The following is a 25,839-nucleotide window of genomic DNA, read 5'->3' as shown; positions in this document are numbered from 1 at the left end:
TGCAGCCATAAAAAAGGATGAGTTTGTGTCCTTTGTAGGGACATGGATGCAGCTGGAAACCATCATTCTTAGCAAACTATCACAAGAACAGAAAACCAAACACCGCATGTTCTCACTCGTAGGTGGGAACTGAACAATGAGATCACTTGGACTCGGGAAGGGGAACATCACACACCGGGGCCTATCATGGGGAGGGGGGAGGGGGGAGGGATTGCATCGGGAGTTATACCTGATGTAAATGACGAGTTGATGGGTGCAGCACACCAACATGGCACAAGTATACATATGTAGCAAACGTGCACGTTGTGCACATGTACCCTACAACTTGAAGTTTAATAATAATAAATAAATTAAAAAAAAAAAAAAAAGAAAAGAGATTGGTGTATTTGAAAACTGAGGATTGGAGTAAGTCTGTTCAACTGATTTTTATCCTTTAGATTTAATTTCTATATTTAATTTTATTTTTGCATTTAAGTCTATATATATGTTAATTCTGTTTACAGGCGTGTTAATACTTTGGCATTTTATTTCTATTTCATCCTATATGATTCAGTGTCCTTTTATGTGTTGCAATAAAATCATTGTTTCTACATGTGTTTTCTGATTGACAAGTTGAATAAAGAGATTGATTTTCTTTGGCATAAAACTAAGTATAGAGTCATGGGGGAAAGCCTTTGGAAAACAAATAGAGCAATCCTTTTGTCAATGCTAATATGTCAGTTTTTAAGCTACTTGCATGACTGGAGTGATAACCAATCTTAGAACAAGCGTTTGCTATTGATTTGCCAGTCTAAAGTAACAAGTTACTGCTTCACTTCTTATTGAGAATTAAATCAAAATAATTCTGTGCCCTATATAATATGTATTGTGAGAATTTGCCTGCATGATTTATGTACTGTGGTGTAGCAGTGGATAAATGTTGAAGAATCATATGACTTTAGATAGAGGTTGAATATTATTACTACATAATTTTATTATATAGTAAATCTTAATTTGATGTACACGAAATGCTGTTGCAGAGGTTCTTATAAAGTTATGTGGAACATTGTATTATAAGAATTTGCATCTTTTTTATTAATCCTGATGAATTCTTAGCCCATATGGCTTTTATTGTCCAATAAAAACAGCAAGTGGGAAATGCTGATTTGTTCACAAAACATAGACCATGTTGCAAATCAGAATTGATTATCATTCAAAGCTAATATTAGAAATAAAAATTCTGGATTGTTTCCTCTTCCCACAATTAAAATGTTAAGTTACCATTAGGTACTCTGTGTTTCATAGAAACGTCAGTTAGCATTGTTTTGCATATTTTAAATTTATCTCCAGAATTTACCATCTGGTAAATGGTTTGAGTTAATTTCAGAGAGTTGCAAGTAACTCACATGGAGGTAACAATTCACATATCCCACATTTGTGTTCAGGAGTATATGTACGCATATAGCTTATCATAGCTCAGATATTTAAAATAAATCTACAGTAAATCTCAAATCTTTCTCTTTTAATACTTCCTCTTACCTTAAGTTTTAGGGCCATATAATTTAATTTTTTTTAAATAATGAGGTTTATTTCTTGATAACCCTGTGTGTTTGTCATGTGTTGATGCAGGTGAAAGCTCTTTGCAACATCAGCCTCACTCAGGGACCCAGGCAAAGGGAAACTCCATTTCCATGCTTCCACATTTGGCAAGGAAGGAAATATGGGTACAGCATATGCAAGGATATGACGTACTTGCTCCCAAACTAGTTCCCAACAGTTGTGTACAAAATTGTATGTGGAAATTGGCAAGCCGATTCCAAACCATGTATGAAAAGTACAGAGGATAAGGAATAACAAGCCGATCTTGAAAAAGAATAAGGTTGTTGGACTTACTCTACTGACATCAAGACTTAAATGGATAGTAATTATTACTTAGTACTTATGGTAATTAGTTATTACTTATAATAAATATTTTTCTTATTACTTATAGTAAATAAATAGGTAAGTAAGCTATAAATTTGTAGTAATTAAGACACACAGTGTTGATGCAGGGATAGGCAAATAGACACATGGAATTGAAAAGTCAGCCAGGAACAGAACTAAGCATATATGAAGACATGACTTTTGACAAAAATTGGCACTGCAGAGCAGTGGGAAAATAATGGTCTGTTTAACCATTAGTGGGTCAGTTGGATCACCATGTGAAAAAAACTCTACTAGATCTCTTCATTAAATCAAAATTAAGTTCATACTTTCTTTTTCTGAACTGAAATTGGTTTTGTATACAGTGTGAGGTACACAATTCTTTGAATTGGTTAGAACTTTGAAAACTTTGACAGAAGTTAGATCAGTGATCAAGTTTAACAGAGCACAGCTAGAATCCCAGAATCTCTCTTGGGCATACCATTTTTTTTTTTTTTTTTTTTTTGAGACAGAGTCTCTGTTGCCTGGGCTGGAGTGCAGTGGCGCGGTCTCGGCTCCCTGCAGCCTCCGCCTTCTGGGTTCAAGCAATTTTCCTGCCTCAGCCTCGTGAGTAGCTGGGACTACAGGAGCGCCACAACACCTGGCTAATTTGTTTTGTATTTTTAGTAGAGACGGGGTTTCACCATGTTGGCTAGGATAGTGTCTGTCTCCTGACCTCGTGATCTGCCCTCATTGGCCACCCAAAGTGCTGGTATTACGGGCGTGAGCCACCACACCCGGCCTCTCTTGAGCATTCTTCTAATCATTACCCTTTCCCTTTTCTCTAGAGGTAACTATATGCTGAATCCCAAGACTAGAAGTTTACTGGTTTGGTACATCACAGACATAGAGTTATGTAGTAGGTATTCTTCTCTGTATTGCTTCTTTCAATATAACATACTTTCAGTATGTAACACTCAATATTATGTTTGTGAGATTGATGTTGTTGCATATAGCTGTAATTCTTAAAGACTGCAGTGCTGTGCTTCACCTTCTTAAGGTTGGAATATCTACATAAATTATTTGGAATTCTTCTGCATGGGTGATTCAGCTATTCCCCATTTATTTATTTACTGTGTGGACTCATGGATGTGGATATTTGTTTTATACTTCAAGTGATAAGCCAATACTATGTTATTGTGTTGCTCAAATTGCTCTAGCTTTAGCCACTGGAAACTCAGTTGCCTCCTGTAACGCTTTGATACATACCCATTATTGTGTTGTTGTTGTGAACGTTTTCTTGCTTTCTGCACTACAAGGTGCCTCAGGCCTATTTTGTGTATTTTTTGCCCCAGTCCTAGAATCAGCCATTTTTCCAAAGAGTCCTGGTTCTATTAGAAATGAAAATCGGGATGCTAGATGTACTCATTGCTACTGGGTGCAGGGTCACTCAGCTGACAGGGCAAGGAAATATATGTGTGTATACTAATCTCTGTGTGTGTGTATACATTTCTATATGTAACCCTCTATCTAGAGTAAGCTAATATATGGGCTACTGAGTTCATCCTGGTGTCTCCGGCTCTCATCCATTTATCACGTGGATCATTCTAACTTCCTTCCCTTGCTTATGTGTAGTCTCCCTTCTGCTTCAACATTAAGAAATCTTGATTCCATCGTTTACCATCTATTTACTTAAATCTTCAATTCCAGTATACATGTATAGCAGTTTCAGCATTATCATCCTGTACTCCCATTGGGAAACAGCTTTATCAACTAGAGTACGATATTTATATGAAGTTCTTTTGTCTTTTTCTTACAGACTCCACTTATTTCTAAAGTTATTGTTTGGGTCAGCATTTTATTTCCTCATACTGTTAAGTGAGGTTTTAAAAATACATTTAGAATGCGTGTGTATTGTTTTATCTCATTCTGCTTTTCTTCCTGGGATCTCCCTAATCTCCTGAATGAGATTTAAGGTTTACTCTTTGTGTTTATAAAGTTCTACAGACTTTGACAAATGCTTAATTTCTTGCATTCATCATCATAGTATCATAGAGAATAGTTTCACTGCCCGAAAACATCTCCTGTACTCTACATTCAACCCTCTCTACCTTCCTGTCCCCAACCTGGAAACTACTCTGTATTTTGCTTTTCTCAGCATGTCATATAATTGGAGTCATCCAATATGTAGCTTTACAGGCTGGCCTCTTTCATTTAACAATATGCATTTAAGATTCATCTATGTATTTTTGTGACTTGCTACCTCATTTCTTTTCATTGTTGAATAATATTCCATTATGAATGTACCACCAATGGTTCATCTATTGAAGCACATCTTGATTGCTTTCAGATTTTGGTGATTATGAATAACTCTCCTATAAACATTTGCGTGTAGATTTTTGTATGGACGTACATTTTCAGATCAATTGGGTAGATATCTAGGAGCATGATTGCTGGATTGCATGGTGGGACTATGTTTAGTTTCTAAGAAATTGCCGAGCTGCCTTCCTAAGCAGCCGTATCCAGCTGCTTATATTCCAGCCAGCTCTGCATCTTTCCCAACAGCTGTGTTAGCTTTTTGGATTTTAGTCATCACAATAGGTGTGTAGCGGTATCTCATTGTTTTATTTTGCAACTCCCTAATGACAAACCATAGTGTAAAATTGAGGTAAACTTCTAGGATACTGTTATTTTGCTATTGATATCTAGTGAGGAAAATTACATATATAGTGTTTTATCTGAAATATTAATGAAACGTGTCAACATATATAATTGTGAAACAATTTTTAAGGCTCAAATCTACTTTTAAAAAATTGTGGTAAAATATGTATAACAATAAGTTTTCCTCCCCCTCCCCCTCCCCCTCCTCCTCCTCCTCCTGTCTTGCTCTCTCGCCCAGGATGGAGCGCAGTGGCACGATCTCAGGTCACTGCAGCCTCAACCACTCAGGCTCAGGTGATTCTCTTACTTCAGCCTACTGAGTAGCTGGGACTACAGGCACACACCACCATGCCTGGCTAATTATTTTGTATTTTTAGTAGAGTCAGGGTTTTGCCATATTGCTCAGGCTGGTCTTAAACTCCCGGGCTCAAGCAATCTACTTGCCTTGGTCTCCCAAAGTGTTCAGATTACAGGCATGAGCCACTGTGCCCAACCAATTATTTTTAAGTATATAGTTCGGTAGTGTTAAGTACATTCATGTTGTTGTACAACCAATCTCTTTTCATTTTGCAAAACTGAAATTGTATCTATTAAACAACAAATGCTGTTTTCCCACTCTCTGTAAACCCTGGTGGCTGTCCTTCTACTTTCTGTCTCAATGAATTTGATCACCCTAGATTCCTCTTGTAAGTGGAATCACGCAGCATTTCTCTCTTTGTGACTGGCTTATTTCACGCAGCATAATATCCTGAAGGCCCATCCATGTTGTATGCAGTAGTGTGTTGGGGATCCCATCACAAAATGCCATAGACGGGGTGGCTTAGACAGCAGAAACTTATCTTCTCACCGTTCTGGAGGCTGGAATTCCATGATCAAGGTGCTGGCCAGTTTCCGCTGATGCCTTTGCCCCTGGCTTGCGGATGGCCTCTTGCTGCCTCTTCACGTGGCCTTTCTTCTGTGCCCGAGCATCCCTGATGCCGCTCTGTGTCTGTCTCAGTTTCCTCCTCTTACAAGGACACCAGTCAGATTGGGTTAGGGCTCACTCACCCTAATGAACCCATTTTAACTTAATCTCCTCTTTAGGGGCCCTGTCTCCAAATACAGTAGCTACTGGGAGTTAGGGCTTCAACATATGGCTTTTCGGGGGACATAATTCAGCCTGTCACATTGACCACATATTAGGATTTTCTTTCTTCTTAAGGTTGAATAATATTCCATTGTATGAGCATGTACACTTTAAAAATCTGTTCATTGATAAAGACTTGAGTTGTTTCCACCTCTTGGTTATTGTGCTTTATGCTGTTGTGAACGTGGGTGTGTGGATATCTTTCCGAGACCCTGCTCTCCATTCTTTTGGATACATTTCTTTTGGAATAATCCCAGAAGTAGGATTATTGAATCATGTTATAATTCTACTTTCAATTTTTTGAGGAACCTCCCATACTGTTTTGCACAGTAGTTGTGCCCACTTTGTATTTCCACCAGCAGTGCTCAAGGGTTTCTTTGCAATGTCTCCACATCCTCACCAACGCTGGTTATTTTCTGTTTTTTTGAGAGTAGCCATCCTAGTAGGTATAAGGAATAATAAATGTTTAATATAAACAAATTAAAAAATGGTAAGAGCAGAAAATGGAAAAATGAAAATTTATTTCTTCTATATCTCAAGAATAGCCACTGTTAACATCTTAGTGGTCTTTTAGATTTTATTGTATGGATATATTCATGTATATATATGTCTATGCACACAAATATCCATTTATGTAATGTAAACATTTTATATTGTTTATATGATTTTCCCATTTAACATTACATTATGAGCCTTTTCTGTGTCATTACATATTATTGAGGTACGTAAGTATCAATAGCTACATAATGATTTAATCATTTTCTGATTATTACACGTTAAGTTTCTTCTAGTTTGCCTCTCTTCTGTACAATTCTCTGATGAAAATTCATAAATACAGATCTGAGCATTTTCTGACAGGTTTCTTTGGTCAGATTCCTAGGAGGAGATTATCGAGGTAAAAGGTTCTTTTTAAAGGTTCTGAATATGTACTGCAAAATACAGAATTGTTTTTAGGAAGTTCCTTCTGATTTACTCTTCCTTCAGCTGCCTGGGGGGCACCACTGTCACCGGTATTGAATGTTACCTTTCCAACTAATTGAAAAAAACTCTTCCAGCTTCGTAGGTAAAAATGGTTTCACCTTGATTTGGTTTGTATTTCCTTCGTGATTAATGAAGATATGCAGTTTTCAGATATTTATCATTCTTTTGTGAATTTAATGTGCCTGATGCCTGATAATTCACATGGATAGTAAATGGCACAGTGAATTTGCAGAATTACCAATGTTTTCATAGTACAGAATTGAGATACTATTAGTTAACAACCTTTAATGTTTAAGAAAATATAATATGCTTAACATTAATATTAAGAAATGGTGTTACATAATGATGATTTCCTTGCTGTGTAAGACTGGTAAATCCTAGTCAGAAAAAAACCGCTTAGAATGTAAATATTTGGGAACAGGGAACACGTTTTTATCTAAAATTCTAATTTTATTACATACTAACTTGAGAAGAAATAATAAGTTATGTTTATCAAACAGAAAAGTTTGACTAGATAGGAGTGAAGGATACGGTTTTATGCGAAAACTGAGAAGACTACTGATGAAATTTTAAAGGTAGGAGAGATATGGTTAGGGGGATGAATAAGGAAGAGGAATAGACAGTTAGTAAATCTGTAGCCAAAAGAGTAGAATTCAGAGTTCCTGGAAGGCCTTGGCAGGCCAGTACATTGTTTTTTATCTATAAACTAAAAAGTTCTAGACGCCTTGGTACCCAAGTTCAGTCTGGAGGTCCTGTATCTCTTGGAAGGAGACAAGTTGAGTTTATAAAGAGAAGCCCTCAGGCCTGGTGTCAGAAGACCTGCTGTCTTCTGAGGTATCCTGGGGAATAATGCAGCTTATTTATCAGAGACCCCCATTATTCTGGGGCAGATGCAAAATAGATACAGTGAACTTGTTTTTGTTTTTCGCCTGCCTGAGTACAGAAGAATTACTTTGAGATTTGGAATGTCCTTAGTCAACCTGGAGTTTGGTTGGGATTAAAGTCTATAGGATAGGTTTGTGGAAAGATTGGTCTAGTTCACCCTTTTTCTCTGTTTATTTGTTTTTATTTTTCCATAGGTTATTGGGGTACAGGTGGTGTTTGGTTACGTGAGTAAGTTCTTTAGTGGTGATTTGTGGGATTTTGGTGTACCCATCACCTAAGCAGTAAACACTGCACCCTATTTGTAGTCTTTTATCCCTTGCCCCCCTCCCACCCTTCCCCCCAAGTCCCCAAAGTCCATTGTATCATTCTTATGCCTTTTTGTCCTCATAGCTTAGCTCCCACGTATCAGTGAGAACACACAGTGTTTGATTTTCCGTTCCTGAGTTACTTCACTTAGAATAATAATCTCCAGTCTTATCCTGGTCACTGCAAATGTCGTTAATTCATTTCTTTTTATGGCTGAGTAGTATTCCATTTTATATACACATATATATGTGTATACACACACACACATATATATATCAATCACAGTTTCTTTATCCACTCATTGATTGATGGGCATTTGGGTTGGTTCCACGATTTCGTGGTTGTGAATTGTGCTGCTATAAACGTGTGTGCAAGTATCTTTTTCGTATAATGACTTCTTTTCCTCTGGGTAGATACCCAGTAGTGGGATTGCTGGATTAAATAGTAGTTCTACTTTTAAATCTTTAAGGAATCTCCACACCGTTTTCCACAGTGGCTGTGCCAGTTTATATTCCCCCCAGCAGGGTAGAAGTGTTCCCTGATCACCCCATCTGCGCCAACATCCATTGTGTTTTGATTTTTTGATTATGGCCATTCTTGCAGGAGTAAGGTGGTATTGCATTGTGGTTTTGATTTGCATTTCCCTGATGATTAGTGATGTTGAGCATTTTTTCATATGTTTGTTGGCCATTTGTGTATCGTCTTTTGAGAATTGTCTATTCGTGTGCTTAGCCCACTTTTTTTATGGGGTTGTTTGTTTTTTTCTTACTGACTTGTTTGAGTTCGTTGAAGATTCTGGATATTAATCCTTTGTCAGATGTATAGATTGTGAAGATTTTCTTCCACTCTGTGGGTTGTCTGTTTACTCTGCCAACTGTTCCTTTTGCCATGCAAAAGCTCTTTAATTTAATTAAGTCCCAGCTATTTATCATTGCTTTTATTGCATTTGCTTTTGGGTTCTTGTTCATGAAATCCTTGCCTAAGCCAATGTCTGGAACGGTTTTTCCAATGTTATCTTCTAGAATTTTTATAGTTTCAGGTCTTAGATTTAAGTCCTTAATCCATCTTGAGTTGATTTCTGTATAAGGTGAGAGATGAGGATCCAGTTTCATTCTCCTACATCTGGCTGGCCAGTTACTCCAGCACCACTTGTTGAAAAGGGGTTCTTTTCCCCATTCTATGTTTTTGTTTGCTTTGTCGAAGATCAGTGGGATGTAAGTATTTGGGTTTATTTCTGGGTTCTCTATTCTGCTCCATTGGTCTCTGTGCCTATTTTTATACCAGTACCATGCTGTTTTGGTGGCTATGGCCTTATAGTATAGTTTGCAGTCAGATAGTGTGATGCCTCCAGATTTGTTCTTTTTGCTTAGTCTTGCTTTGGCTATGCAGGTTCTTTTTTGGTTCCATATGGATTTTAGAATTGTTTTTTTCTAATTCTGTGAAGAATGATGGTGGTATTTTGATGGGGGATTGCATTGAATTTGTAAATTGCTTTTGGCAGTATGGTCATTTTCACAATATTGATTCTACCCATCCATGAGCACTGGATGTGTTTCCATTTGTTTGTGTCATCTGTGATTTCTTTCAGCAGTGGTTTGTAGTTTTCCTTGTAGAGGTCTTTAGCCTCCTTGGTTAGGTATATTCCTAAGTATTTTGCTTTTTTTGCAGCTATTGTAAAAGAGGTTGAGTTCCTGATTTGACTGTCTGCTTAGCTGCTGTTGGTGTATAGGAGAGCTACTGAATGGTCTAGTTCGTTTTTGAGGAGTAAGGAAGGAAGGGGTTGGTTAGAAGGAAGGAGAACCAAGAAAATAGGCCTAGCCTGCTAGGGAGAGCCAAGATCCTGGTATAGAGTAGCACATAATCCTGTGCTGTATTTGATAGTTACTACCTTAATTTTACATTTTTCACATTTATAGATAGTTTAGAAGGGAAAGAACAAATTGAAACTTACATTGTCAATATTTTAAAAACGTAATGCTTTGTATTTAAAAAGTAATATGTGTGGTAAAACCCCCAACTAAGGCAGAAGAATATAAATTATTCCCTACTACTCACCATTCTATCCTTCACCCCAAGGTAACTATTTTAAAATTTTCATGTTTCTATAAATGCACACACATTTTACGTATAAGAGATTATATAATCCATGCTTTTCTACAAATTATTGTTTTCATTTAATATTTATATCTTGGATATTCCCCATATCTATACATTTAAATCCACTCCATCCAGTGCAATAACTACAGTCTTGCATTTTATGAAGTGTTATAATTTGTTAACCAACGTCCTAAGAATGGATATTTCATTTGTTTTACAATTATTTTTGTTTTATAATTATAAATAATTCTGTAGTGAAATTCTAAATATGAAAGGTATATTCCTAAATGTCCTATTGCTGGTTCAAAGTCAGTGTCTAATGACAGTCTACCGAGGCTACCTGTCTGAGATGGAGAAATAGTGTTTCTTTTTGAACTGTGGCTATGTTAGTTGTCTTTCATTCAGGTATTAATGATATTTTACCTCGGCAGAGCACTTTAACATTGCCAACCACTGGTCACGATGTATGGATTGGTTTCATAACCCTGCTTGAGATGAGGGTCTAAGGCACAGAGTCCTGACCTGTCTCCACTTGGACCTTAGCTGAATCTTCTCATTTCTGGCACAATGTTAATATCTTTGAAGGTAGAGGAGGCTCCATGGAAACTATGGGTCCAGTGATAGGAAGTATTCTTCTTGTTTGATGGGAAGCCTTGCTGTCTCTCCCTCTTCTGTAATTCTGAGATGACCCAGAATCATTTGCTTCTTGTTCAAGACATCTTCAAGTTTAGTAATTTTCTAGTATGTTTCCCAGAAGATATGTAGTATCTTCTGTTAATGCATGTAGAATTTTAATTCCAAAAGGACAATGTTTCACTTCCATGTTTCTTTGTGCCAGTCATAAACAAAATTTGGTAAAAGCTAGCTTGATCAACTGCTTGAGGCCGCTGCTTCCAGAATGTACCTGAAGCAGCTTTATATATTATAGTATGTGCTTTACTGTCCGGGAAGACCAGACACATCTCACTTATTGTTTATCTTTACTTGTTCAGTGAAGGGAGGGCTTCAGTGAGAAGGAACACCAGATATTTGTTCATCTATCCATTCGACAAATGGTAATTGAGTGCTTACTGGAAGCCAGGCGTTGTTCTCAGCTAAGCTGAGAGGTGTGTTCTCTGAAGTCCAGTGGATGGAGACCCCAAAGGGCCCAGACAGCTGGGAAACCCAGATGGAAGCCCACAGAATGGAGGCCGGCTACCTCGGCAGAGGGCTGATTGATGTTGAGTTGGTAGAGATCAAGGAGATGGAAGCCCACAGAATAGACACAGCTACCTCGGCAGAGGGCTAATTGATGCTGAGTTGGCAGAGATTAAGGATGTGGAGAAATGTGAAATGTCTGTCCCCACCTCTTCCTGTGTGTCCTACTAAATGCCTAACCCCACCTACCCTAGCTTGTCATTTGTTCTGTGCAGTGTTTTGAGAAAGAAGAGCCTTCATGGCTCTTCATGGGCTCTCTTCATGTTAATACATTTATCTCCATATCACAGAGCTAGCTGCCTGTGTTGCCTGTGGCATTGGACTTGCTGTGTTTTCTGTGGGTCTATATGGGAAACATAAAAAGAGGCAGACAGGGCCGGGCACAGTGGCTCATGCCTGTAATCTTAGCACTTTGGGAGGCCAAGGCAGGTGGATCGCTTGTGGTCAGGAGTTCAAGACCAGCCTGGCTAACAGGCAAAACTCCATCTCTACTAAAAATAAAAAAAATTGGCCAGGCATGGTGGCGCTTGCCTGTAATCCCAGCTACTTGGGAGGCTGAGACATGAGAATCGTTTGAACCCGGGAGGCAGAGGTCGCAGTGAGCCGAAATCATACCACTGCACTCCAGCCTGGGTGGCAGAGTGAGACTCCGTGTCCCCCCAAAAAAGTGGGGAAAGGGAGGAAAAGAAAAATAAAAAAGGGGAAACATTTTAAGGTGCGAGGAAACAAACACATTGTCAGAGTGGACTTCATGTCCTCTTTGCAACATTTCTTAAAGATTTGTGATAATGATCGTGCTTAGGCAGCCCCATGATGTATAACATTCCTAATGTTCTAGGGAATCGAGTAAAATATTTGTATGATAGATTAGGTGTCTAACTGAAATTGGGAACTTGTGAGTGATGCCACAGCTGTAGGAAGACCCCTTGGTTTTCTGACATTGTTATATGGATATTTAGAATTAATCGTCTTTAGTGTCACTAGCATGGAATGAATTATGGAACTGTGGAATTCAAATAATTCATAATTCTTAATGTCTTCCTCTGAGTCAAGCTTAATTGACTACAGAGTTTTCACCAAAGGAAGTTGTAGAAACGTCCCCCGCAGTATCTGTGTGGAAGGTGTGGTCACAGACATTTTTTGTCCTGTGTAGCTGCTACCTTCTGTGTAATGAGCATTAAATATTTTTTTTAATTAAAAAACATAAACTTTTTAAAACTTAAATTGTTTTTAATATCCACAATTTCCTATGCAACTTAGAATCTAATACTTATTGTGTGACTCTGGCAAACTGTTTAAATTTTTTAAGCCCCACTTTTTTCATTGATGAAAGGCCATTATCTATAAAATGAGCATCATAATGTTTATGGCACAGATCTTGTATCATTTTTAGATTTATATGCTTTTATTAAAATTTTGTGTTTTGTATAAATAAGGACAACATAACAGTTTAGTTGAGGGGGTAAATAAAATAACAAATATAAACTTTCTTTACAGGCTTTCCAGCACCAGGCTCAATATTACTGTTATTATGATTCCCATTATTACTAAATTCTTTAACCATAAATAAAACGTAGGACCCAGGATCTGAATGGGGTTTGGTTCTGTGTGTTCAAATGGTGGTATGCATACAGCCTCAATTTTGAAAAGGAAGGAAAAAGCATGAAACATTCATTTACTACATATTCTTAATGTATCTTATACTGTTTTATTCAGTGCCAACTCTGTGCCAGTGTGCGAACAGGAAAACCAGATTGCATGTTTGGGGAAACCAGGAATTAGAGTGCCAGGCACTCTTCTGTGTGCTGAGGATACAGTTTGATGGAAACTAGATGTAGACTACCTTCTTATGGTACGGTTTAATAAAGGATTCAGATAATTAGCATAAGAAGTGCCATTATGCGGGAGAGTGGAGGGTTCTATGTAGGACTTAGGCAGGGCCCCAAGGTTTGGTGAGGGGAGTCTGGGAATGTTCCCAAGAGGGAAAAATCACTAAAGTGAGACCTTCAGGACAAGGAGGAAGTGGGCAGGTGGACAGCAGAGGTGTTCAAGGCACAGGAAGGAGCCATAACATAGCAGTTGGGAAGATTGGGAGCTGACCTTGAGCAGATGAGCAGGGGTTAGGTCCTGCAAAGCCGTGGGTACCAGACTGGGACTCTCTCCTGAGGGCAGGGCAGTGGCATGACCAACTGCTCTTTTTTTAAGAAACACCACCTTGGCTTGACGGTGGAGGAGCGATTGGGCTGGGGTAGGAAGAACAGCTGGGAGATGTATTTTAGGAGGCTTTGCAGGGGGCTGGGAGGGAGCCCATGGAGGCCTGGGCCAAGGAGTTGGCAGTGTGGAAGGAGAGAGTTGGACAAATGTGAGCGGTCTTCAGGTAGTAGAGTTGACAGGTCTAGAGGGGGTTGATTGGATATGGGGGGCATGGGAAATGGCAGAGTCCAGATGATGCCCAGATTTCTGACCCAGGCAACTAGGTGGATAGTGCTGCCATCTGCTGACACAGGCAACAAGGGGAGGCTGGGGTTGGGGTCGGCATGGTGGTGAGCCAAGTCTGGATATGCAGGCTGTCTATGAGAAACCTGACTTGAGAAGGCCACATAGGGAGTTAGGTAATTGGTAGCTGAGAAGAGAGATTTGAGTGAGTCTTGGAGACTTGCACAACATCAACATGAAGATGGCACCTGAAGGCAAGTAATGAATGACATATCCCAGGAAGACTGTCACTTGGGAAGAGACCAGGTTTTGCACAGAGCCTGGAGTGGCACAGGAGGGAAACATGGCAAGCAAACTGAGGAGCAACCAGAGAGACAAGAGGGAGACCATGATCTCATGGTACCAGAGGGCCAGGGAAGGAGGCCTCTGAAGGGCAATGCTAGCCAAGGGGAGGTAGGGGAGTGAAAAGCATCCACGGATTGCCCCATGAGGAAGTTGAAGCCTGGCTGCGAACTGGAGAACCAGATTGCATGTTTAGGGAAACCAGGAATTGGAGAGAGAGAGCAAGTGTAGACAGCTTTGCAGAAAACTACGGCTGGTAAGAGAAGGTGTAATGGCAAGAAAGAGGCTCAGGGAGGGCTTATCATTCTCTTTTTCTAAATACGGAGGGGCCTTGACCAGGTTCATTTGCTGATTCGCAAAAGCCAGTTGAGACCAAGAGCAAACAGGAGAAAGTGGCATCTGTGGGAAGGTGGGGTAGGGGGGAATAGGCCTCAGAGCCCAGGTAGGAGAGTTAGCCTGGGGAGGAGAAAGGGCTGCCCTCAGAGAGGAGGAAAGGGTGTGAAGGCTGAGTGAGGGAAGGTTGGAGGAGGGAAATTGAGGCGCATCCGACCACTAGTGACTGAGGAACTGAGCCCCTGATCTCACAACCCGATTCCGCTTTTGTGGTGACCGCAGGGGCTGTTCTATGTTCTCTTCCAGATTCTGATATTTTTATTGTCTTATTTCTCTCTTCTCTGTCCTCTTGACCCACTGAGACTTCTAGCTAAGCTTACAAACTACCTGTACCAAAACAGGTCATTCTCTCTTCACACAGGGTGTCCTTCCCTCTCAGGTACATTAGTGAGTTTATTCTGGTAGTTTCCACCTGTGTTGTCTCCGTGGAGAACCGTGATGGTTGGCCTGTCAGGGTGATTAGCTATCATGAGGCATTTGGGGCCATGCATCTCCTTTTAATTCTTCCTTTTTGAAAAGTCAGTTCTATTTATCTTCTTTCTAGCCTAGGGCTTGTTCTCTACCTCACAGGTAAGTTGATTCAGTTCAGTGGATAGCAGTAGTTCAAGGTGACTCTTACTCCTTTTCAGAAATCCCATTTCAACCACAGCCTATCTCCTCAGTGGTCCTGAGAGAAAAAGAAGTCGAGTTGGATTCAGGAAGAGCATGAGCCATTTTTTAAGGCTAATGTTGAGGGTCTCTGGGCCTTCTGGGTCCATGAGACTGACCCACCTGAAGTCTCGGGACTGGATGAGAGGACTCAGACACCCTTCTCCCCTCCGACTTCAGGCACCAGCCCATGACCCTGAGTGGCCACAGCAAGGATTGCGGGGAAGGGCATCATGGTTAAAACATAAGCATGTTATAAAATATGACGCATTGTGTAGATAGCTTTTAAAATTCCTAGGAGCTGAAGTTTAGAAACTGGGGCCGTAAAGTGAAAATGAAATTTAACTGAGCATTTGGTGGAGGAAAAATAATTTATTGGCTCTCCCATGAAAAGCCCTGGGATTCAGCATCCTTCTCATCGCAGACACCTGTGATTAATGACAGCCCTGCGCTGCTGCTGGGAAAGGAGCACTTTGAAATAGCATAGTAGGGACTTTGCAAGTGGGTCTCATTTGGTTAAGTTACTGCCTTTGTGAGATTCTGCTGCATCTTTATATTCTACCAAGGAGAAGATGGTAAATCAGAGTAATTGCTTCATCCCAAGGCACTTTTATATTGTAAAGGAAAAAGGTCCCGTTAAGAAACTCAAATTAACTTCTGCTGTTTATACTATATGGAAAGACTCGGAAAGCTGCTTGTCATACAGCCTGGCAGTTTATTTATCATGGAACAATTCCATTAGAACCTGACACTTGTTCTCATGGCACCAAGACTTAGGATCCCTCAGGAAAAGCATTTAACCCTTGGAAATGCAAAGCTGTCATTTATCTGTCATCTCTCTAAAACCCACTGGAGTGTATTTACGAGAGAGATTTGAAACAGTCATCGTTCCGCTGAACTAGAAATGGAGCTGGGACACAGTGAATGATCAGTGAAGAACTGATGAGTGTCCCGTACCAGTTTGCAGCAACTCGACTGCGCTAGCTCTCTCATAAAATGAACTCACTGTGGCATTCTGTATTTCTTAAGGAATTCAGTATGCGGAATTCACACTGAAAAACTGGTAGAATGTGGGAGTCGGTTTACCTTACAGCTTCTGAAATCGTCTGTTTGAAAAAATATAGGGACTAGGGTATTAGTTCACTGCTAGTGCTGTGTCATTTGAATTGCGTATTCCAGTTATATTTTATAGGTTTTAGAAGAATTCTTAAAGTTAACCTATATATATCAACCAAGGAGGCTTAGCAGATCTTGGAAGAATGAACTGAAATAGTCACGATCCGTAAATTAACACCCTTTTGCCTAGCATTTACTAACAAAGGATGAAGGTACCATTTGTCAAAGCTTGTCAGTAAGCAGTTCCCCAGGGAGGCAGTGGAGCAGAGTCTAAGAATTTGGTCCCTGGTGCCAGACTGCCTGGCTTCACATCTAAGTGATGTCGCTTACTGGCTATGGGACTTGGACAAGTTAGTTAACCTCAGAGCCTCTTGTTTCTTCACTGTAAATAGGGAGAATGCCTCTTGAGGTTTTAAATGCAGTAATTCATGTAAAGTCCATGCAGAGTAGTTGTTAACTAGCAACATTTAACGTGGGCCAGATGGGCCTGGGAGGATGACATAGACCCAGAAAATTATTTGGGATGACTGTGGGTTAAACTTGTCTATGGTTGTTTGTGACTTTGTGACTCCCTTTAATGTCATAGTTTCTCAAAAGATATAGTACAGAAGCGGTTATGGCACAGACCACCCTCAGTATCATTCCCGTTCTGGTAGAACAGGTCAGCACAGCTAAAGTAAAGATCTAGAAATGCTCCCAGAAAATATTTTCAAGATCGAATTAAGATTGAGAAAACCTTTACTTGTTTGTGGTCAGAGACAAACAAGTAAAAGGGAACCGATATTTTTGAGGAGTCCATGGTAGAAGTAATGCACAGTGGGTGGAGGGAGTGTTGGTGACCCAATGTTGTAGTGCTGTTGGGGGAAGGTAGACAGAACATTCATGGGAACTGAAATTACTTGGCTCATAAGAAAAATCCAGTATAAGTGAGCAGGGGCATAATCATATTCTTTAGGATTTAAAAATTTGTTATATGCACTGTTGACTGTTTCTCACTCTTCAACAGATTTTTAACCACTAGCACTTTCACCACCACTTTCACCACCACCAGTACCATTACCACCACCACCAGCATCGTCATCATCACCACCATCACTAATGTCACCACCATTATCATCACAACCACCACCGTCATTACCATTACCACCACTACCACCATCACCACCATCAGCATCACTACCGTCACCATTATCATAACAGTCACCACCATCACCATCAGTACCACCAGCACCATCACCACCTTCATCGCCAATACCATTACCACCACCACCATCACCACCACCACCATCAGCATCACTACCATCACCATTATCAACACAACCACCACCATCATCTCCATGGCCACCACTACCACCGCCACCATCACTACCACTATCACAACCACCACCATCACCATCACTACCACCACCACCATCACTATCACTACCACTAACATGTTCACCACCATTACTATCACCATCATCATGACCACTACCACGGCCACCACCACCACCGCTACCACTGCCATCACCACCACTACCATCATCACCACCACTACTGTCACCATTATCATCACAACCACAGTCATCATCAGCGTCACCACAACTACCACCACCACCATCACCATTGCTACCACCACCATCACTACCACTACCACCACCATCACCATCACTACCATCACCACCATTATCACAATCATCACTATCATCACCACTACCACTGCTACCACCACCACTACCACCAATACCTTCACCACTACTACCACAACCACCATCACCATCACCACCACCACCACCACCATCACCATGACCACCACTGCCACCACCACCACCATAACCATCATCACCATCACCACCATCATCACTTCTACCAGGACTTCTGCTGCCACTATCACCACCACCACTACTGTCACCACCATTGCACCTGTATCATCACAACCACAACAACTCAGGGCTTCAAAGACTCCAGTTGGGAGATTCTTGCCTTTTTACCACGTTCTACCTTCAGCCTCACCTCCTCTGACTGAGTTGACTCTGTCCCGTGCTCCCTCTCTGCCTTTCAGTCCACCAGCTACGTCTATAGATTAAGAAGGGAATTTGCAAGTACACTTCAGCAACCTTGCTTTACTCTAATTTAAAAAACAATTTCTGATTTTTGTCATTTGCTTTATAAATAACAAGAGATGTTAATGAGTTTGACTCATTAAATTTAAAACAATTGTTATAATTTTGGAGTGTTTGATTAAATTTCCTTAATTATACACAGCGCTTATGCTGCTGCTCTGGAGAGCAGGAGAGTTTCTGGGGAATGTTCTTCTCTCCTCCTTACGCCTTTTCTTCTTCCTGCTCACCCTCGTGGCTCCAAGTCCATGCCCAGGGAGCATGTTACCATATCGTCAGGTCTCAAAGTATCTGAAAAGATTGTCTTCTCTGTGGCCAGGCTGCTTAGAGGCAGCCTGATGCAAACTGTGAAAAGGGGGAGAGTGTTTCTCTGTTTCCTCTGAATCCACCCTTCATGCATTTGCTCCAAACCAAACCTGCTCTTAGGAAGGGATCAGACGAAACTATTTAGAGTGAGGTAGCAGTGATAAGTTAGCGGTGGGTAAACCACATAAATGAAACTTTAAATGAGGAATTCCACCTTGTTAAAGAACTAAGGTGGGCCGGGCACGGTGGCTCACACCTGTAATTCCAGCAATTTGGGTGGCCGGGGCGGGCAGATCACGAGGTCAGGAGATGGAGACCATCCTGGCTAACATGCTGAAACCCCGTCTCTACTAAATATACAACAACAACAACAACAAAAAAAAAAAAAAAAAAAAAAAAAAAATTAGCTGGTCTAGTGGCATGCGCCTGTAGTCCCAGCTACTCGGGAGGCTGAGGCAGAAGAATCACTTGAACCTGGGAGTTGGAAGTTGCAGTGAGCCTGAGATCGCACCACTGCACTCCAGCATGGGCAACAGAGTGAGACTCCGTCTACAAGAAAGAAAGGAAGTAAGGTGGTATGGAGAGGATAACATAACAGCCTCTGAATATACTCCCAAAGGCCACTTACTAGTAATCCTTGTATTTTGTACCTTTAAGCCCTTCTTCCTTTCCCTGTCCTTAACCTGCCCTTTTCTCAAGACCCAGCTCAAAGCTGGTCTCCTGCAGGAAACAATGCTGATTCCCTCTGCCACCCCTGCCCGTGCCCTGACCACAGGCTACTCATGTTGTTGCTTGTGAAGGGGTGCCCTTCTTTCTTCTCCCCATTCTTCTTGCCCCAGACTGTTGACTTCTCCTCAGCAGGATGGCTCAATCACAGACCTGTCTCCCCAGTATCTGACACAGTGGCATTCAGAAAATGCTTTTGGATGAAAGTGAATTGTGTTTTTGTTACTTGAAAAGGACAGTATTTTTAAAACATGCAAAACATGGTAACTTTTTCCAAAAGATAGGTGAGAGGTGGTTCATTCTCTTCTCCTTAAATTCATTTATTTCTTAGACCCCCACAACCCTGGAGACACATCGGTAGTTTGGATAATTTTTAAAAAATAAGAATAAAACATTTTGATGATTCTAGTCGAGGGATACAATTGGCTTCATGTACCCTTGCCTAAAAGTCTCCTCCATGGGAAATGCAGTTTGCTTGGAGCAGGTGCTCCAAAACAAACTGCATTTCATCAGATTTCATCAGGCTGCATGTGGATGTGTGCAGTGGGGAGGAGGTTGTCCCTTCCTGGCGGGCTGGGTCTGCTGAATCAACCTGTGGCTCAGCCAGAGGGCAGGCTGTCCTGGCTCCAGCACCTTTCTCACCAGTAGGGCAGCCTAGGGAGAGATTGGAGCAGGCTGATGAATGCGTAGCATTTGATAAAAGTAGTGACATCAGTAGCCCTCGCTGGGCAACTTTAGAATCTTACCATTTTTAAATTTTTTTTATTCACTCCTCTATCTTCCATTCCACAGTTCTAGGTTACATGGGTCTGCTTTGTGTGTGTGCTGTGGAAAGAGACTGATTTCTGTCTTTTGTCAATTGGGGGCTGTAAAAAATTGTAACAGCTGAGACTTTATTCTGGAATTCTCCTATGGTTCTCTCTGTCTGACTGGGAAATAGCTTGCCTTATTTCATTTATTCCTGTTTTGCCTCTGTGGGGCTCATGTTAACTAGTTCTCACTACTGGGCTTGTAGACATCAGAGTTTAGGAGGTGCCACCACTTGTTGGCTCCAGGGTAGCTCCTGTTCTCTGGGCAGAGCTGAGTAAGGTACTTTGGACATTGCTGTTCCTTCTACACAGTGTCTCTTTATGACATTGTTTTGATGATCAAACTCTTATCCTAAGTTTCTTGATCTTTATAAATAAAGTTAACCCAGTCATAATATTCACCATCACTGTCTTTCTCCAATGGGCATTGTGAGGATAATTAAGGGACATATAGGTGAAATGTTTTGAGCTCAATGGGAGAGAGAAGCCATCAGGCTCATAGATGTTACTTTTACTTAATTTCATGCTGTTACCATATGATCAAGAATAGATGAATTTTGGAAATGATGACAGTTTCATGTTTAGACATCTATTTCTACTTAACCACCATCATTGGCCTTGGCTGGAGCTCTACAAGATACCTCAATTTATAGATTTAAAACAAATAAGTGAGAAATGATCAAAAATGTTTTTTACTACGTTTTTATTTGCTATTTTAAAAAAAATTCTAAAAAAATAAATAGGCCTTTTTTTTTTTTGAGACGGAGTCTCGCTCTGTCGCCCAGGCTGGAGTGCAGTGGTGCGATCTCGGCTCACTGCAAGCTCCGCCTCCCAGGTTCACGCCATTCTCCTGCCTCAGCCTCCCGAGTAGCTGGAACTACAGGTGCCCACCACCATGCCTGGCTAGTTTTTTGTGTTTTTTAGTAGAGACGGGGTTTCACCGTGTTAGCCAGGATGGCCTCGATCTCCTGACCTCGTGATCCGCCCATCTCGGCCTCCCGAAGTGCTGGGATTACAGACTTGAGCCACCGTGCCCGGCCTAAATAGGCCCTTTAAAAGGAGTTGATTAAAAAGGTTCATTTTTCTGGGAATGTTATACATCTGCAACAAATAATAAATAATATTGAAGCAGTTGGCTACCTCCAGTTTCATGCAAAATAAATAAATACATTTGGTGACATACATTTGAGGAATGTGATTTTTATAATTTTTATGGAAATAGGAACAACTTTACAGATGATAGAAGTTTTTACTATCTGCTGGTAACAAAGAAACATAATTCATAACATGTGGCACATTTTGAGTTTAACGTATATGTTGGCATGCCGGGAATCGGAATTCTCTTAGACCTAAGTCAGCCATCCCAGGGGAAGCTGACCTGACTTTCAGCTTGTCAGGGGAAAGCTTTCTTTGCTTTTAAAACATGATCTTCACATTGCTCAAATGGCAGAGGGATGAAGAGGGCTAAGCTTTCATGGCAAGAGATGAAGAGAAAGGCACTCTGCAGGCTGGTGAGCACCGGCACGATTTTCACTTGTAATTAGTGGAATGGGGGCTCACTGTCGAGAAGCTACTGTCTTTATGAGTGAAAACATTTAGTATTGGTGGAAAAGTGAGAGTTCAGACACTTAGGGAGATATAGGGGGTGGGAAGCCCAGCCTTTCTCTTTACAGTGACAGCCGCTTTAAGCAAGTGACATTTTAGCTCCCTAGCCATGAAATGACATGTGGTGGGGGGGCTTGTGGTTCTAGTTAAGGAATGGGTGGGTTAGTTTTAAGAAGCAGCTCAGTAGAGGCTACAGAGCTGCCCACCAAGGAAGGAGGAGAGAAACCAAAGGGAAGACCTTGCCTTTCTTTTCGAGTTTCCTTTCCTCTCCTTTGAAGAAGTGGGGACGTTACCATTTTGGGTCATCCTGGCTTCACCTTAGGGTGTGGAAGCATGGCACAAGCAGGATGGCCGGCCCCTGAAAAGACGGCCAGTGGATTTCCATTAGATTATGAGTAAGTGGTCCTGAGGGTGTCCACTCCTTCTTGGTCTTAGGAGCTATAGGCGGGTTATGTGGGTAGAACCTCATTAGTGAATTTTATCTAGCAATCTGGATGCTTTAGAAAGCATCTTGGAGTGCTTTGAGGGTATCTTTCAGCTTAAAGGGGTTGGGGGATGAAGCAGGTTTAAAGAGGAGCTTCTTTTCTCTCACCTTCAACTTCTTCAGAGTAGGACATGACTCACACCTCCCAGACCCTGGAAATGTATTGGGTCTGATATCTGCCTAATTAATTTTGGTTTTTATCCTATTGCCTTTGTCTTGAACATTTAAGCCACACTGAAACATAAGTGGAGTGTATGAATCTGTTTTCAGGGCTGCGTCTACTGTGGTCCCTTCCTTTGTTCATCTTGCCTCCCGTTCTGCCCCCTCTTGGATTCTGGATCCCTTCCCCTTGGCCTCTGGAAAATATGCGGACAGACTAGTGCACGCTAAGTTCCTCAAGGCTAATCAGGTTTAAAGTGCTTCCCCTTCTTGTACTGTTTATATTTCTTGCAGGGGTGAAGACATCTTAAACCAGAGGAATGACTCTCTAGTTGTGGAATTTCAGTCATCAGCCAGCAGATGCAGGAGGTATTATTTTGGGCATGGGGGCTTTCTGAGAAGCCCCGAAATCATTCTCGATGACCACCTGCCTGCTCCATCTTACATAAGGCCACTCTGTGCATCACACTGGTCTTGTGTGTCTGGTTGGGTTGACCTGACTGAGGGCAACAAGCATGGGTGTGGGAGTCCCTGTGTGTATGGGAAGAGGGAAGAGTTATGATGCATGCTGTGCAAGCCTTTTTTTTTTCTTTTGAGACGGAGTCTCGCTCTGTCGCCCAGGCCGGAGTGTGGTGGCGAGATCTTGGCTCACTGCAAGCTCCGCCTCCCATGTTCCCACCATTCTCCTGCCTCAGCCTCACAAGTAGCTGGGACTACAGGCACCTGCCACCACGCCTGGCTAATTTTTTGTATTTTTAGTAGAGACGGGGTTTCACCGTGTTAGCCAGGATGGTCTCGATCTCCTGATCTCGTGATCTGTCCGTCTCGGCCTCCCAAAGTGCTGGGATTACAGGCGTGAGCCACTGCGCCCAGCCGCTTTTTGTTTTTTAACTGCAGGTGTCAATATTGTTCCAAAAGCTAGAAGTTCATAATGAAACTAGAATTCTCCTGTTGATTAAAGACGACTTCATATCCATCCGCAGTGTGGGTCATATGTCCTCAGAGCAGTCTCCATTTGAAATCCATGGAATGTTTGTGAAAGCCGGGGTTTCATATTACAAATGTCCACAAGCAGGGCAGGACCTTCCTACCCTCTGCTGGGAACTGGAAGTCTGGTTCTGTGAATAAGAGTGTCTTTCCCATCTCCCACTTTCCTTAGGCTGGTCCCTGTCAGTCACCACAGCTACCCCAGAGAGTTCTTAGTGGGGTCAGTGATCATGATGTTAGAGCTGTGAGCCTCCCAGTTGGTAGAAGATTCCAGAGGCTGCAGTCCCCGTTATATGAAGGTCACTGGTTGGACTCCCAAATCTAATAACTGTGGGTAATATACTAAGGATGAATTAAAATGCTAATAGGCTCCATGTTCTGGATATCGTTACATTCCCTAATCTTAAATTTAAATTAAATGCCTTAGGTGCTGCAGCAGCTTTGCCAGAAGCGTGTTTAGCATCGCATCACCCCTTACACAGCAAATTTAAAGTGCACCCCAGCCACACGGGCAGAGTTAGGATAAGCAATATTTATTTTACAATAATTTGTGTGTCCCCCTACAGCTACATGATACAAATACTCTCTGTTTTACTAAAGATAGTTATTTAGCCTTTAAAAATCACAATTTTTATAAGTTCCTTTGAACCCACCAATCCTTTTATTATTAGCAATATTTTATTAGCAATATGTTGGATTTTGTGGCACCTAAAGCTACTCCAAAGCCATTTTATAGATTACCTTCACATTTAAGCCTTACAACAGTGCCATGAAACCCCCGTGCTTTACAACGAAGTCACTAAGGCGTAAAGAGACCGAGTGCCTTTTCCATCCCCCTGTCGCTGATTTGGGGAGAACCACATTTTGCAGGTGAGTGTCCCGACTCCCAGCTCAGCGTCTGCCCGCTAGACCAAGTGGGAGCTGGAAGCAGAAGGATGGCCAGGTCACTGAACCCACCTGCTTTTGCTGGGAAACGAGGACAGAGCTCATCTTAAGGGATCTGTAAGCTCTTTTCATTTGGTAGCATTGGTTCTGTTGTCTACATGGAGGCCAGATTTCTTTATCCAGGGAGCCAGAAAAACAAGTGCATTTCCTTCCTTCGGTAAACAGGTCACTTCCTCATCACTAGTTGAATTAGCCCCCTTGTTTTCTCCTTATTAGGGGGAAGGAACACTTTATTTCTTCCTCATTTCTTCCAGTTGTCTGGTGCCTGGCCACTTCATAATTGTATTTTGAGAGAATAGATATTAATTTTCTTCAACAAAAGGCCAAGTTCCTTGATGACACAACATAATTCAATTTCCGTTCTCTCCCCTCATTGCCTGCACCTCTTCCTCCTGGCACGTTTTTCATAGTTAGGAGGAGTGATAGTGTCAAATATATCAGAAGGAAGAATTGATTCAGTAGTCGTTTGACGACTTGACTGATTAACAGAGATCAGAAGAAGACTCATAACTGTGAAAACCACTGCAGCATGGAGTTTTAACAGCTCTTTAGGGAGCTAGTTAATGAAAGAATCACTACAGAAACAGCCATGCAAAAAGAAAGAAAGAAAAAAAAAGAACAGGAGCATTCCCGTGTAACACTCAGAAGCTCTGTCATAGAGAAAATATGCTCATAATTTCTATTTACACATCACTGTAATTACCGTCTGCCTTAAGATTACGTTCAGTCTTCTCCTGTCAAAGTTGCTTAGACAGTTCCTCTTTCACATACCAGGAAGAGAAACCTAGTACTGGTTGGAACTGGTCCTAAGGATTCTTTTTCCCCCAAAGCATGTAATTGTTAGACACCCCAGTACACTGCCTGATTACTCTGGCTTTTGTCTTGTCCATGTTCTTGTTATCATCACCATTTGTCCACGAACCAGACTTCTGCACTCACATGAGTGTTACGTTGGGCTTTACAGTTTAATTTGTGTGTGTGGCTGTTCTGTCTTCTTTCTCCTGATGCAGTGTCTATGAACCAGATAGAAATGCATTACGGAGGAAAGAACGAGAAAGAAGAAATCAAGAAACTCAACAGGATGACGGCACGTTTAATTCTAGTTACTCTCTCTTCAGTGAGCCCTACAAGGTAGATGGTTTTCAGTTGTTCATCTCTACCTTTCACTTGTTTCTCTCACTCCCTGTGAAGGGGGCCTTGACTAAAAGAATTGGCTGACCACACTTCCCTGCATCTTCTGTCTGTTCAGCCCGGGGAAGGCAGCTCAGCCACCAAGTGCAGGGTCTTCCCCCAGAAATTGAGGTGTGTGGTTCACATGGCTTTACTGGCTACTCCCTCAGTAACATGCAACTTTTGTTTACTATTGACATCTGCTTGCTGTGATTTTTATTAATAATACAGACTTCATCTCTACGTTAACATATCAAGGTCAATCCCATTTGTTATGTTTTCTCAGATCGTAGGAAAACAAACACTATTAGAAGGAGGTTATGTTACATATTTGTCGTACATGGATCATGCTAGGATTAGAGTACCTGTTAGGGCTAATGAGAAAGAAAGTCTAAGATTATTTCTCATTTTTGCCAAAGGCCAGAAATATAACCTTGCTTCCAAAATGAAATGTCATCCCAGATTTCACAAATACCTTAG

General features: G+C 41.3%; 1 protein-coding gene across 3 annotated transcripts in view; it reads left to right on the top strand.

The window, feature by feature from the left end:
- AFF3 (ALF transcription elongation factor 3) overlaps positions 1-25,839 on the top strand; it is a 620,869-nt gene that overhangs the window by 110,075 nt on the left and 484,955 nt on the right. For 2 of the 3 annotated variants that reach the window (XM_038004212.2, XM_038004211.2), the window contains exons 3-4: positions 22,552-22,626; positions 25,200-25,320. In XM_038004212.2, coding sequence (XP_037860140.2) covers positions 22,552-22,626; positions 25,200-25,320 — 196 coding nt within the window. The remainder of the gene's footprint in view (positions 1-22,551; positions 22,627-25,199; positions 25,321-25,839) is intronic. The other variant, XM_008008177.3, reaches the window with a different exon arrangement.

The sequence above is a fragment of the Chlorocebus sabaeus genome, chromosome 14 (genome assembly GCF_047675955.1).
Source record: "Chlorocebus sabaeus isolate Y175 chromosome 14, mChlSab1.0.hap1, whole genome shotgun sequence".
Classification (NCBI taxonomy): Eukaryota; Metazoa; Chordata; class Mammalia; order Primates; family Cercopithecidae; genus Chlorocebus; species Chlorocebus sabaeus.
The sequence above is the reverse complement of the archived record's forward strand: the minus strand, read 5'-3'. Positions and strand labels throughout refer to the sequence as shown.